At 40.9% G+C, this 16,030-nt stretch overlaps 1 protein-coding gene across 3 annotated transcripts in view; it reads left to right on the top strand.

Annotated features, from left to right (window-relative positions):
* Positions 1 to 16,030, top strand: part of lef1 (lymphoid enhancer-binding factor 1) — a 41,695-nt gene that overhangs the window by 12,256 nt on the left and 13,409 nt on the right. For all 3 annotated transcript variants that reach the window (XM_033966715.2, XM_055224689.1, XM_033966732.2), the window contains exons 4-6: positions 9,692 to 9,815; positions 12,842 to 12,932; positions 14,236 to 14,355. In XM_033966715.2, coding sequence (XP_033822606.1) covers positions 9,692 to 9,815; positions 12,842 to 12,932; positions 14,236 to 14,355 — 335 coding nt within the window. The remainder of the gene's footprint in view (positions 1 to 9,691; positions 9,816 to 12,841; positions 12,933 to 14,235; positions 14,356 to 16,030) is intronic.

Raw genomic sequence — 16,030 nt, 5'->3', positions numbered from 1 at the left:
TGGTTGCATTAGAGCATGCTAGTTAGTGCGCTAACCAGTCAGCTGTGTGTTATGTTTGCCCCCCCCCCCCCCCAGCAGCCACACTGTCCCCCTTTGCTGTATCTCTATCCCTCATGCCCTCATGGCCATGGCCTGCCCCAGGCACCCAATTTACTATGGCTGGTGAAAAACTCACTGGCCCAATGTCAGATAGGAAAAACAGCAGCAGTGAATGCAGTCCTTTTGCTGCCGCTGCCACAGTCAAAGTGTGTAATGCTCTGTTAGGGTTTACAGACACATGCTGTCGTGTAGCTTTCTTACACCACCCAAATCCATGGAGCATGTTCATTCTTCATGTACTTGGAGTATTGATTATATTTTTTAAATTGTATATCATTGGATTTGCCTCTTTAGCCTTCTTGCCTGTAGTGTGGGAATTCACTGACATTACGGGGTCAGGTAGAGGCCAAAGAGGAAAAAGCACAATCGCATTACAGGGCCAGTAAATTGGAAATGTATGATTATCTAGAGTTTGAGATGGTGTACTGCTGTCTGAGTGAATAAACAGGGCTTTGTTTTTATCTTTATGCAGGGTGATGAAACCCACATTGAGATCTAGCAACAATATTTGTTGATCTGATGAGCTCGCCATGTGAGCTGTGTTTCTTTTGATCATTGTACCACTCACTTAGTGATACAAGCCTATTATTTTCTTTGTGACATGCTCACATTAAACAAATGACATTTATGGCACAGTTTTAAATAAAGAGGTAGCTGATAGTTTTACTTTACAAACAGGCAGACAAGGAATAGATGATTCTAAATTCTAAAGGTCAGGCTCAATGGATTATGTGGCATTAATGGAGCCACCGTGCAGCTCAGTGGGAGAACTTAAATCCACTAGCAGCCATAACCCTCAGCTCAGAGGCCAGGTGACGCTTTTCAAGTCCTCCAATGGAGACACATCACAGAGACGTCCTCCACTTTGAGCTGCCCGTCATCAAACAATCCCACAATGCATCAAAACATCAAATCAATGCGCCCCCACCATACCCCTATCTTTGAGAGATGAAAGATGCCCAAGTGTGTGTGCACACCACTCAGAGCCCACACCTCCAGTCCACGTTTTACATTCACATAACGTCGTCCATATCAAAGCTGATGGACTCTAAAGAAGCTGTTTGACAGTCATGACCTCTGCTGAGCTCTTGGATGCATTGACAAGGTTATGGTGTTTTTCAAGTAGGTTTGTATTTGAGATTTACTTTCAGACCCAATACATTTGTTCAATATTCATATCAAGGCTTTGGTGTACACTTTGTAAGCTCGATTCCCAGCTCCGACAGTTTGTTGAATGTCTTTACCCACTCTTCACTCGCGTTTTAAGATTTGAGCTGTTCTGTTCGATTAACCCAGTGTGCCAAAATATTCAGATTGTTGCATCTGAAAAGTAACCAAAAGTCAATTCGAAAGCAAAATTTGTACCAATTTGTTTGCTACAGTGGTTAGCCACCCAAAAGCTTAACGTAATTACATTTTTGAAACTGCTACAATTTTATAACAAGATAAATTGGATTATATTCAAGCTAATGAAAAGGTAGCTTTGAATCCACTCAGCTCCCAGTTAGATTACTCCCACAGTAGTTCATTCTATTGGTTTATCATTTCGATTAGTGGCATCAGGTGCACAAGTGGACCCTATAATGTCGCAGGAGCCATATGCCCAGAGCTTAATCCGTCCCTTTTGTGCTTTAACAAATTCTCTATTACCATTTCTTTAGAGGTATCAAGGGATCAGCAGACGTTGTCCATAGTCTTGTTATACATGGTCATTGTTTTGTTTGTATTAAGGCCCACAAAAGCTAATTGATGGGGCGGAGTTTTCGCATGACCATTCCAGATCCTTGGAGAGGTTCTTCAAGTGGTCTCTGCTTCTATGAGGACAGAGGAAAGCTGTTTGTTAGAAGGGGATCAGATTTGAATAGCTTTGTTCACCTCATTCAGACCTTGGTGAGGGCGTGTGTGTAGGGACAGAGGGAGAACCTAAAATGTGGTGTCTGATTAATGACTCATTCCTGGCTCAAAGGCAGTTGTTGGTCGTCTTTACCAGTTAATCCTTTAAAACGAGGAATCGCCAACAAACACTGAGGAGCAGCTATTGTTATGCAGTCCATGTTTAAAATGAGCCTTCAGGTTTGCCATAGCTTTTAAGGCTTTTTTGTAATGAAAATGGCCTGACTAAAATATTAGTTGTCATCTAGGGTTGGACGATATGATAAAAAAAAATTAAATAAAAATCTCTATAAAATCTTAATCTAAAAAAATAATAATAATAATTACTTAGTTTTATTAAAAAGAAGTGGCTTTCGATAGCTAGAATTTCCTTCCACACAAACAATACAAATGTTTAATCACAGCCATTTGATAAATTCTCATATTTCTTCCTCCAAAATCTGAACTGAACTCTGCTCCAAAATGCATGCTTTTATAGATGGAGGATTTGCTGTAGACCTCTTGATTAAAATGAACCAAGCAAATTATTATAAAAAATTACAGATTGATTAAAGTTTGGTTAATTGCACAGTTTCATGTGTTATTTGAATTCAGGGTCAGAAATTCAGACTTAACGGACAGGTGAAGCCAATACAAGGCTCTAATACAATGTTTGGCTTCATATTTTGGCAATAACAGAAGAAAAGGTGTACATTGATAAAACTGACTTTAATAATTTTATGAACTTCTAATCATGAATGATTTAACCATCAGTATTTTCATTGTTTCTATTGTTGCGTTGGACGGGTGTGCTTGTGTCTGATACAGGAGGAAAAGTAGGTCAATACTCTCGGCTCTGGCAGCACAGCACATCTCATTCAAATCACCTCCCCTTCCTCATCCCTCATGCGCGCGCCTTTGAAAACCTTCCCCACAAACATAACATCAATCTGACTTCCGTCGTCGTCTAGATTTCGCTGGCTAGCAAGTCATGCTAAAAACAAACCTCAGCAAACACGTAATGCTAGCTAGGTCTTAGTGAGGGTAGTGCTGTCTTGAGCTGCCATCTCCACAGGTAGAGACACACAAAGACCCCCACTAGACTCCATTTTCCCCTTCAGCGCTGAGCTCCCAAATCCAAACTGACAGCCATTCATGCCCAGAATACCTGGCTGAAAGCTAAGGGGGAACACTATCTAGGTGTAGCAGGCAAATCCGCTCTTGTTCGACGAATCTCAGCGTTCTGCATGAGGCAACTCCTCAGCAGTTTTCTCCGCTCTGTACCTGCCTTTTCTCTCCGATTCGACCATTGTGAGGAGGCTAGGTTTTAGCACGCTAGCAGCACAAAGTTAGCTTGTGTTGCAGTTTTATTTGTGTACATTTTATTTTTCTTCCTGGGTTATTCTTAAACGCAGATGTTGGCATGGGTGGGTTGCCTGGCATGAATACAGCCGGCAGCCACTAAGCAGGCCATGCTGGCTGCTAATGATAAATGATCCAGTGTTGATGCAGCAACACGCTGGGTGGCTAAACTAGTGCTGAAGAGAGCTATTGATAGAGGATAGAGGACAAGAATATCAGGTTTTTAATGTTTACAAAATGAAATGGTGCTCTTAAATTTTATTATGATTTGATATGACGGAATTGACCAGTATAATTTCAGGGGAGTGAAATGGACTGGAGAAGGCCTATTGTTAGAGTCCAAGCTACTGTTAAAATGATCAGTCTAAAATATAAATAGGCCTCAGTACTAGTCTACATTTTCATATGAGATGCTAGTTCCAATAATCTACCATAATATTTTGTTAGTTGATATTCAAACGTTGAAATTGATCTACCAACTTCAAATATCCGGACCTCTTTTAACCCAGCATTCACATATCTCACATATTGGAGGATGAAGTACTCAATTTTGTTACTTAAGTAAAAGTACAGATGAAAAAATAACTAAAGTAAAAGTATCACATGAAAAAATCTTCTTAAGTAAAAAAGTATTTAAGTATCAATTTAAAAATGTACTTTAACAAACTGTGTGAAATACTTTTTACTCTTAAAGTGTTAAATGTAGTGATATCAATTAAAAAAGTGATTCATATTTTGGTCAACAGTAGCAATACAGATCAATTTCTTTCTTGATCAAGGACATAAAAATAACCCTTTTGCACCATGATGGTCATCTGTAAGCATTTGGAAGTTTATTCAATGCAATCAAATGTAAACTGGGGCTTTAGTAAAAATATCAAATTTTTCTAACAAACATTACGGACTGTTCAAGATTCACATTTTTAACACGTCCAGAAGAACTGACCTAAAGACTGAAACATGAACCAACACAAGACAAGAATCATATTTCAGAACATGTTTGTACAGATCTAAACTACAGGATTAGCAGTTTTAATGTAGAATAAAACAGGATATTTTATTGTTTGTGGAGGTAATTGTGGTACTTAAAAAAATTACACCCTTCGCGATTAATTGTGCAGCCCTAATGTAAACCACCCAATACCTCTCAAGCATTCGTAGTTCATCTGCCTCAGTGAAAGTGACAACAGAGTTTGCTGCGTGCTCACCATGGGGTGTGAAAGCCTGGTGGGTCTTTAGGAGAGCGTGGCTGTTCTGTTGTGTGTGTTTGTGTGTGTGTGTGCACGTAGGCTTGCTGACAGTGGCACTTGAGCAGAATGTTTGCCCTTTCCTCAGCCCTTTGATGTGACCAAGACCTGCTGTGATAATGAGCCCCATGCCCTGCCACAAGGTGAACATCCTGCCTGCCGACCGCCCAGGGCCCTGCCAGAGCCACAGCCCACCCCCCAATCGTCCCCTCCCTCCTCCCAGCACACCTCTAATACACATGTTTCTGTCTGCAGACTCCTCAGGCCACTGTCACATCAACTATTACATTCACACTAGAGCTTAAGGACTGCCTATTGCTCTAGCGTTTGGCAAGAAGTAGAGCTGAGTTAGGCCTCTTTTGATAATTGCAATTGGCCTATCCACTTATTGTTCAATATATTATTTCTGGAACAATATTTTTTTGGGAGGGGGGGGGGGGGTCAATATTTATCATGTGCAATTTTTCTTTGCTCTAGTGGGAAATGTTTGATCATTTTTTGGCAATACTTGAGCTGTGAAAGGTTGAATTAATAACTCCTATGACTAAGTATTACGCAAATTAATCAAAAAACTATATGGCTATAATCTTACCAGGTATCTGATCCAAAGTGCATTGACGAGATGAGATCACATAAGTTCAGAGTTATATGTGAGGATTAAACAACAAGGAGCAGTGCATTACACTGTCTTAACGCACTGGTGCAGCATCCAGAACATCAAGATGCACAGCTGAGTTACTCTGTGGTGTGTGCACTCCTCCAAGTTGTTTATACCATGGCCCCACAAACTGAAAATAGTTCACTTTTAAATCTGACAGCTAATGCTTTGAACATTCATGGACAGCCAATAGGTTATTTCTGTTTTAGTTGAAGCTAGTCCCTCCTAACAGTAGTTCATTTGTTTATCCGTTGCTTTGGTTGTGCTCACAGCGTAGTGATATAGAGCAGTGATTCATCGTTGCTGGAAGTACCTGTGCGGTTATACATAAATAATGCTCGAGGGGTTAGTCTTTAAATTCTCACTGACCATGGTCTGTTATAAGTCTGATTAAACTCACAATTCATTTTCAAAGGCCTACAGCCCTAGTAGCAAGTTTCCTTTTGCTAATTAATTTAAAATTCTAAGTCATTTAAGTGTGTGAAATGAAATAATTTAATGTGAGAAACAGAGCATGGATCATATCGTGTTTCTGTTGCATTGCCCTGCTTTAATAATACTGCAACTGATCAAAATTAAGACTTGAGAACTTAAAAGCGGATAAAGTCTTGTCTCTGGGGCAGGCACATTTCACACACATTATCTTCATGTTCAGAATGACACTGACAGAGTTCGAGTGATCGAGTTGCTGGGAGCACACACACTTCATGCCAATAGAAGGATGATGCCTAATCCACCTTGTTGTTGTGCCGAGGTTTCTGGGAAAGAAGGCACCTGGCTGTTAGTATTTCTTTTATAGTCATTTGTAGCATAACACCTTTAGTGAGTGATTCTTGATCCATTCTCTGTGTCGTTTGGACTATTTTGTAACGTTTCATGCTTTTCAATACGTGTGTCACTAAACCATTTATTCTCCCTGATGACTTTAAATAAATGGCATTTAAGGCAGACTTTGGCTGTACAAAAAAAAAAAATATATATATTTAATAATAATTCTAAGGAAAAAAATAACAATGTTTTTCCTATCTGCCCTGCACAGTACCACTGCTACCTCCTAAAGTTGTGAACTCCAGTCCAGCGCAGCGTTCATGATTGAATTAAAGGAGAGAGATTCTTCTTCACAGATGTACATTTCTCTCCAGGGCAGACTTTCCTGTTATTCATAGCCTTCTTCACTTGTGTCCCTGTGGTTGGCTCCGCTTGTTCGTCTCATTACCCCAGGCGCGTGGCGTTGCTTCGCTCGCTGCCGGCTCAGCTTTCTTCTCCATTAATTGGGTTTCGTTACATTAAGCCCCCTGGCCAAGGGGCCATTCTGCCAATAACACATTCCATTTTTAGCTTGCCACTCCAAGCTGGTGGGGTGCAACCCTTTCTGAAAATGCTAATTGGTTATTTATTTAAGCTTCCTCAGGTTGTCCTCCTCTGGTTTTGGTGCAAACGGAGGGGGAGCAGCCTGCTTTTACATAAAGCTCAGCACAGACACAATGGCAGTGTGTTTGCTCATGTTGTTGGGAAAAGGCTGCACTCAAACACACCTCAGAGGGAACACCTGGTCTGAGCAGGACTCGTGCATTTCTACATGGGCCACACCTTTTACGGTTAAAGTCCAGACCTGTGTTTATAGCATGTAGCCTCACAAATCATGTCAACATGCTTTGTGGATGATTAAAATGAGTACCCTCTTGTACCCTGCCTTAGTGTTGAGATTTATTATTTAGTATAGAGTCCCTGTGAACCTCTGCTGTCTAAACTGCAAATCCCCATACGGTGCAAAAGGTGAGAAGGGATCTTTAAAAGAAAAATTAAGCAGCATGGGAATCCATAGCCACTACTTGAGTGTGTGTCTCCCTACCCAGCTGTTTGTGAAACACCTTACATGGTTTATGTGCGCTGGATTGTAGCTGCAGGCACACACAGTCCTCATTGCATATAAATTACACAAGTGGGAAGTGATTATTATAAAATTCCCGCTTTCCTCTTTTTTCCGTTTCCACTTGGCAGAAGTGGTATAATTGAGTGGAGTACAAAAGGCGTGCTGTGAAGGGGGGAGGATACTAAAACTCAATATGGTGGCATATATAAAATTCTATAGATGATGACTGTAGCGTGTTTGGAGAATCTGCCAAAATACAAACTCTGAGACAGTGACATGTTGTAAAAACATTGTGAGAAAAATATTGTGTCCCATAATTTTCTTTCTTCCATCCCCATTGCTGAAGGTGTGCCAAGTTACTATGTTCAAACACACTGGAGTATCTCCTCCATGAAGGGCTCCCTGCCAGCTGCAGTTCCACACAATGAATTTCTCTTAAAACCACATCTGAGAGGTTCTTTAAAAGGGTTGGCCAAGCCTGGATATAAAATTCCAAATGGAACGTTTTCATTTCAATCCGCACTGCCTCTCCCTTTTCGTCCTCCCACAATATGAATAGGAATATTCTAAGCCTATTATTTCTCCTGTACAATAAAAAGGGAACTCCAATATGGCCGCATGGTGACACTGTGGCTACGGTGGAGGGTTAGATTGACAGGGTTAAATGTGCCCTCATTGTTGTCAGTTCAGTGTTCTGCTGCCCGTCAGGAAATAGTAGCATGGTGTCAGACTTTTAGCACAGGAACTCTCCCTGTGCTGTGAAGTGGGCATGTTTACAACTCTCCTTTAAAGAACAGTAACAGTGTAACAATGGATGCCTCAAACTGAATTTCGAAATCGTAATTGCAAGTGTTGATGCTTTATATCACAAAAAAGAAATATTCAAGTGGGATAAAAATATGTTGGTATGTCTGAAGCTTTGTTTGGGTGAGGTATGTGTAACAACAAATGGCAATTGTGGGCTATACAACAAAGTGAGAAAAATGAAGATGAAGACTCTTCTACAGTGTTTTTACACCATCACTATCATATATAAATCCTCACCACCACATTTTAAAAATCTGGAGCTGAATGCTGGTGCTTCAAGCTATCGTCTTATTCCCACTAGATCACTAATGGGAGTGAGAGGCGTAGGATAATGTAGGCGAGAATCCTATCATTTGGCCCCCGGTCCGGGCATGTCCCAAGGCCCGGTTTAGCCTCCTGAAGGGCTGGTGGGACTATTAAGCCTGTGGGATGAGGTGTGACACTCCCACTCAAATTATCCTGTCACCTCTGACTCTCGTGACCCGGGTCACACGTCTGCTCACCTGGTGTTAGAAGTCAAGAATGTGACCATCAACAACATGGCTCAATAGAAGTATGTGCTGGTTAGGTGATATGAACTGTAGAAGCAACTCTGTTTAAGAAGAAGCCTGAGGGGGGATTTTTGTGGTTGAATGATGCTTCATGTTGTTGGAAATCTTTGGGTACTCGCACGGCAAACATAAGACTGAGTGTTCCCAGTTTGGCTGTTCCAAGAAAGTAGGGGGAGGGCTGGGGAAAGTGGTGCCAGTCCGTGAGAGGTTCAGGGAAACTGGGACATTCCAGTCACCGTGTGTTCAACAGGAGGGGCACCAACACAAATTAACACTACAGGAATGTCACCTGTCACACCTCTTGGGCTAACCCTAGCACCCACCATAATTTTACATACCTACAAATTGTTATGAATCACTTAAACACGTAAATATTTTTTTGTATGTTTTCTGATGAGGAAAATTGTTTATGTGATTAAGATGTCATTAATACTCAGTTGTCAGACATGTGTCCTTCAACTGTGCAGGTGATGGTTCGACTCCGCTCAGCCTTCTGCTCACATTGTAAATGGTAGATCTTGCATGGCTAAGCAAAACCACACGTCTGAAGTATGTAAGCTTTCGCTAGGGTAGAGTCAGTCCTTTGAGTGTCTTTGTCTATTTGAGTTTTAGGGGAGTAGGCCTGAGTCATTTGTGATGAGGGTCATTGTTGACGTGATGAGCTGTGCATTAAGTAGCACTGCAGACATCTGTCTCACTCTAAGTCTATAGCCACCCCTCCTCCTCCACCATCCCTCATCTCTCCTTTCCCCCCTCCTCCTGCACCATCCCTCATCTCTCCTTCCCCCGACTCTTGCTCTGTAATGAACTCCCCTTATTCACCAGCTAATGACTGCCTTTGATCTCACGTCTAAGACCTCTGCTCTACTCTGCCCGCCAGTCTCTCTCCCTCTCCACTCTGTCTTTCTGTTGTTGCTATGTGAGAGTGTGTTTCTTTTTCATATTTTTTGTATCTTTTGGAGAACAGGTTTCCATTTGTGTTGAACCAAAATAAACAAAGTTCTCAGGCTTTAATAAAACATAAAAGTCACCTATTTATTCTTTATCTTATGACCATAGTGTAAAGCTTTATACAAGCAAGAATTTCACACGAGACCACCCGCACAGTGTGGCACCTGTCCCCACAGCATGTGACAGGGCATAGAGCCATGGTGCATAAAGACCAGTGTAGCTGAAACTAATGCTAAATGTCAATGTTTTTTTTTTTTTTTTCTCTCCACAGTCCAACAAAGTCCCAGTGGTGCAGCCGTCCCATGCAGTCCACCCACTCACACCACTGATCACTTACAGCGATGAGCACTTCGCACCAGGCCCCCATTCTGGTCATCATCAAGACAACAACAAAGGTAAACTTATAAACAAAACAAATAAAAATAAATAAAGAAATTTATGGCCACAAAATTTGATCGACCGATTGCATTTTTGTCACGTCCCATATTTTTTTATTAAAATTTTTTCCCACAGTTTTGTTTAAGTGGTATACGACTTTCCTCAGCCATTTTAAAATCAGAATTAACAAACACACAATTAAAATTAAGTATCAGAATTTCCGTACGCCGATTGTTTACATTATCTTGGTTGTACAATTAGCCTGGTGTAGACTATCATTGCTTCTGCCGCACTACTGCTTTCAAAAACAAGAGTCTGTGGCAGTGTGTTCCTCCCTCTCTCTGCTCTTCGCTTGAACTCATTTGAAGCCACCTTTGGGATTCTGTGTTTAGCTCGACTGCCCTCTTCTTCCCTGTGCATTCATCGCCGCTTGCTAACTCGCTAACAGCATCTAGCCCTGCTCTGACAGCTGCAGTGAGAGAGGCGCGAGGATGGGCTACACAGCTGGAGGTTTTCTGGCAGCTTCCTGCTAGCGCTAAATAGACACGGGCCCTCTGTGCTTCTGCCCTGCATCTCTCTTCTTTCTTCTCCAAAGTCAAAAAGAAGAGGCATCAGACGGTTTGTAGGCACCATTGAAGTCGATGAAGATGATGAAGACGAGGCTGGAGCAGATATAAATAACATTGTGGAACAGAGTGGCAGAATACGGAGTCTGTCAGATGAAGGGAGTGGGGCATGTGAAGAAACTGCTCCACAAATGTCAAGTAAAATCAAATGTAAAAGTCACTTCAAGATGGAGGATTCTCCAGTGAAAGCAAGTTGTTGACAAGGAATGGATTGGTTAATATGTTGGATAAACGTAAATTGTGGACTTGGTTGTCATGTAATACAAATGACAAGGTATAGCTCACTAATTACTACATAGCAATGACATAGGATATTTAGTAGTCTTTAATCATGATATTATTAAAACGAGGACAGTGCTAAGGAGTTTTAGCTTTAACCATGTTATCATGTTGTATTCTCATCAAAAACAAGTCTTAGCTTGCCTCAGCCGAATAGTAAAAAAAACAGGCATTGTTTTTGGCTTCATACAAACTACTTAACTCTTCAATGTGCCCGCAGATGCAGTCATATCGCTCTCTGTTGGTGTTAGAGTTAAGAGTTTTGAGGTGATTCCAAAACACATACAATATTTTGAGTTATACTAAAAGAATTACCAAGGTGACTGTATCCAGTTTAGTTTAGAATGGTAGAATAATGCAAAATAGATTGAGTGTTTAAAGATCAAGATGGTTTTCTGACCATAGAGCGCCCCTAAAGGTGTTTTTGCCTAACTACATCAGAGCTAAGCACCGGCAGCCCAATAAAATCCATGTCCAAACGATCCAGTAGCAGAATTAAGTGTAAATGATTTCCCCAGGCATGTTCCTATGTGTACAGGCGAGAAGAGTTAAGCTGAAGATGCTTAAAACCAAATCTCACGTATTCTTTTTCTTGCTCCCTCCCTCTCTCTTTCCCTCTTTCCCCCTCTCTCTCGTTCTCCCTTTTTCTCTCGCTTGCTCTCTCGCTCGCTTTCTGGTATCGACCAATGGCGGCTCTCCCTTTCTTAGCGGGCTCAGACTTTGATCTGCTTGTTAATTATGAAAAATAATCATGGATTTTCTCATTAGGAGCTCTAATATGCACAGGGCCGTAACACACCGCAGAAGGTCAGGCAGGGGGTCCTTGCATATTTTACACAATGAACTTTATATTGTATTTTTTAATTTGGGGTGAAGTGCAATGATTTGTTTGTAGTTTTTGTTTTATTCGTGTAGTAGTTTAAATGCAGCGTGTTTGAGAGAAAATATTTTGTGCCAACAAGAACATGCAAAATGAAAGAGTGCATAATTGGGCACCTCAGGGTTTTGAGTGACAATGTTAACACGCAGGGCCCTCTCCTCCTCCCACAGTACCTCACCCTTTACCTCCTTCCCTTGTGCCCCCAGGAGGCCCCTAAAGAGTGCGTGGGCTGGATTAGTGGGCAGGGGGTAGCGAGCTACGCTGTGAATCCTACGTTGCAACATTGGCTTTGGAGATATAAGCCCCCTGCACGGCCTGGCTCTCAGAGGAGGGAGGCCCTTTAGACCGCAGCCTGGAGAGAAGAGAGGCAGAGGAGCGATACAGAGGCTGGCTCCGACAGGGATTAGACCATGGGGCTAATCTGGAGGCATTTGCCCTGTTTGCTTTGTGTGCATGTGATTGAGAGCGCACGCTAAAAGATAGTCCCAAATCCGGTGTATTTGTGGATATGGGTAAACCTTACATCATTATAGAATTGCTTATTGAATAACAAAAAATATATGATATTTTGGAACCTGTCCCTCCGCTGATGAATTTTAATACTGATCTCCTGACCTTCAAAGCCAAAAGATGGAGCTTAGTGTAGAGCATTCACCAACACTTCCAAGTCCCAAGTCAATCCCTTGTCTACAGGGAGAGCCTGTCACAAAGAAACAAACTTAAAAGTGTGAGAACACTCTACTGTGGCAAAAAGATGATGATCCTATTCTGGTGAAGGTCAAAGGTCAAAGTAATGTCACATGATCTTATACTATACATTGAATAAAGGAGGGGATGACTCTGTAGCTGTGTGGAACCGTTGCCTTCTGTTCAGAAGAAAAGTACAAGTAGAAAAGTTCATTTTGACTCAAGATCCAAGAGGCTTGAATCCACTTGACTGACTGACTTAAAAGCTCTTTTAATGCCCTTTACAAATTGATGCAGTGTGCCTGTATACAGAGCATTCAACTAAAACAACAGGCTTACTGGTTTCTGTGATCACAGCATGTAGTCGTTTTCAACGTGTGCATTTGTGATTAGAGTTTAATGCTCTTAACCACTTTTATGTGTCATTATTTTATATAATAATATATAATGTACATTAAATCCAATTTATATTTACATTAATCCAGTCTCTCTCTGATTAATGTTTTATGTCTTTTTTTTATGTTTCATGTTCTCTGACTGCGTTACTATAACCATGTTGTTGTGTTTGCAGGAATGCCCAGGCATCACCCAGGACCAGACATGCCTAACTTCTACTCCCTGTCTCCTGGAGGAGTGGGTCAGATCACGCCTCCTCTGGGCTGGTGAGTTCCACACTGCCCCCTGCTGGTGTGAGTGCAGAGGGGCCCTCACAGCGTCTGTGTGCCCAGCACATGTCAAACCCATCACAGCATACGTGCCCCTGCATAAGCATCTGGTGCTTAACCCCATCAAAGCTTTCTGGAAGTACTTCTCCATTCAGCCGCTTTGTGTGTAGAGATGTTTTACTGTTGCTTCTTTCTTTTGGACCTGTTCCCAAAGTCAAATGTTGTCTTTTGTACCTCCTCCCAACATTGCTCCTATTCCCTCACCATCTACTTTTCCTACTCTTCTCTGTCATGTTTTAAGACAGAGCTACAGGCAGACACTGAGCTCGATCACGTGCTGCTACATATTTATGCCACATATATTCTGCATAAACATCACAATATCTTGTTTTTGGAGTGCAGATTTTTCATCAGTTCCGTTCATGTGAAGCACTCATCCAAGAAAGTTAGAGAATAGCACCGTCCAGTGTATGGAAACCCAAAGCCACAGCCTGATGAGGTGCCTATTTAAACAAACATAATAAGTGGAGCAGAATGGAGAGCAGAGCCACTGATGGACTGATGACAAGAAAGTAGTAAAACGCTTAAAGGTTATATAATGACATCTCAATTTGGCCTGTATAGTATATACTATCTTCACTATTCAAGGGCCTTATAGACAATTACAAACAGCCACCATAACATCATCACTGATCAGAGCATGGCATAATGAGCTGTAGTGTAAAAAAAACATCGGAAGGCTTCACATCTGTATAAACATACTTAATTTGGATTTTTAAAGTGTTTTAGGATGTCATTTTGATGTGGTCTTGTTTCCGACAAGGTTTTACAGGAACAAGGCTGATCAAATGAGATTCAAACGACACAGCTGGATACCACAGTAACCCGATTCAACTAGTCTCATCACTCACAGCAATCTTATTTTATATACAACATTTTGTTGTATGTACAGTTATGTACATTCATGTAGGCTGTTTTGTGTCTCTGTAGTTATATTGCAATGTTTTCATCCCTTTACAGCAGTAATAGGATTATATTTGTGCAATTAATCAGAAATTAATTTTACTGTTCATTCACATGTTTTTGCAGATTAAACACCAAAATTCAGAAATATCACTTTATATTCCAGTAGATTACACACAAATTTCAGTTCTTATGTATCATTTTCTTTTTTGCAACTTTAAAAAAAATATGGACAATATATGGACAACATCTTCTCTAATTTCTGTTCATTTCTCAACTTAAAGTGTTGATCTGCTGGTATCTAATCAAAGCTTATATCATCTGCCGTTGGCTCCAGGTTTTCTCACCACATGGTTCCCGGTCCCCCTGGTCCTCAAGCCACAGGGATCCCACACCCGGCCATTGTCAACCCACAGATTAAACACGAACCGCCCCACGAAACGGACCTCATGCACATGTAAGTCCTGTCTCCTCACAGCTGTATCTCTGGTGTAGTTCTGCCTTTTCACCACTAGTTGGGCCCTGGTAGTAGAATCTCTATAGCTCTGTTGGAGGCCTGTTCCGGCTCTTTGATTCAGTAGATAAGCAGCAAGGGCCCGCACTGCACTGATAAGGGCCCTGCGTCTCATTTGGCCTCCGGGAGCACAACACACTTAGCCAGCACTAGATAGACGCTCTAGATAGGCCTCTCACGATAATGACTATATCGACTTATCGTTCAGTATATGAAAAATGGAACAATATATTTTGGGGCTCAATATTCATCGTGTGTACATTTTCTTTATAAAAAGTGGGAGATTTGGGGTATTTTTTGTTGTGACATGACAACATTAGCACTATAAAAGGTTGTATAAGTGACTTCATTCTGTTACTTATTTGTTGCAGCTCAGGCCTTTTAATGATTTTGTCTATTTAAAAATGGTATAGTGGGATTATATTGGCATAAAGTAGTATCAATATTAATGACAGTATATCTCTGTAACAATATGTTGTGCCTCAAATTTTTTTATCGTGACAGGCCTAGCTCTAGATTAGCACAAGTGTACAGAGCAAACCAAACTGGCTCTCTCTGATTTTAATTCATCTCCCCTCCACACATCAACACTGTACGTATTACACAAGCTATTAAAAAGTAGGTTACAAGTGCGGCGGTGTAGTTCGGAGCAGTCGGTTGTGTAGAATTTGCTGATGTCTTAATTTTAGGAGGACTCTAATGGAGATGTACTGTTTTTGAAAGAAATCTCTTATGAAAACTTATGATGTACAAATAACGTTTTGAGATTGACTTCACAAACTTACCGTATTTAATTTACAGCTGAAACGTCATTTAACAGACAGCTGTCATGTTTGATTTGGGGTTGAATTATGTCACCATTGTCTTAACTGTGACACAGTAATCTCTTTTGTGCTGAGAAGATGATGAACTTTGCAAATACTGGACCTAACCTCATGAAACAAAAAACTGGCACAGAGATATGACCTTAAACCAGGTCAGCAAATCTGCAATCTGACAGTAAAATAACACACTCCAGCATACTATAGAGCTTATGCACTGACATCATTTTATTGGAAAAATGCCCCTCAACATTCCGACGGAGTGGCAGAACTATGGGCAGCTAAATAACAAAATGTGTGTCTTTTCTTTTTTGGCCTGATCTTTGTCAATTTTATTTAATTTTTTAGCTCATAACAATATATTTTATTTATATAGCATTTTTCTAAATATTCAAAGAGGCTGCTCAAATTAGCCTTGTACAGCAAATGAGAAGCTGAAAGTCGTTGTTGCTGTGACTGTGCAGAGCTTAGCCAGTTTGTTCACTAACGATAAGGGGAAATAAGGGACACTTCAACTCGCTCCACAACAATTAACCTCCTCGGCACACAGACTCAGAAACATGCTGTTTATGGAGAGAAAGGTTCGGTTCAGCTGTGGCTGATCTAAAGTCTGTATCAGTGATAAATGTGTGTACTCTGCAGGGTCCCTGTAGTTTAGCTAACTTAACTGTTTTTTCAAATGTTGACTTGATTTTCTTGTTTTAAATGTCATGTACAAACTAAATATTTAGGAGAATTGTGAACTTATGTTTATTATCAGACTCTTTCACATTTTAGTTGTTTTTGAGCTTTTACAG

The sequence above is a fragment of the Periophthalmus magnuspinnatus genome, chromosome 1 (genome assembly GCF_009829125.3).
Source record: "Periophthalmus magnuspinnatus isolate fPerMag1 chromosome 1, fPerMag1.2.pri, whole genome shotgun sequence".
Taxonomy (NCBI): domain Eukaryota; kingdom Metazoa; phylum Chordata; class Actinopteri; order Gobiiformes; family Gobiidae; genus Periophthalmus; species Periophthalmus magnuspinnatus.
Note: the sequence above shows the minus strand (reverse complement) of the source record. Positions and strands in the feature narration are given on the sequence as shown.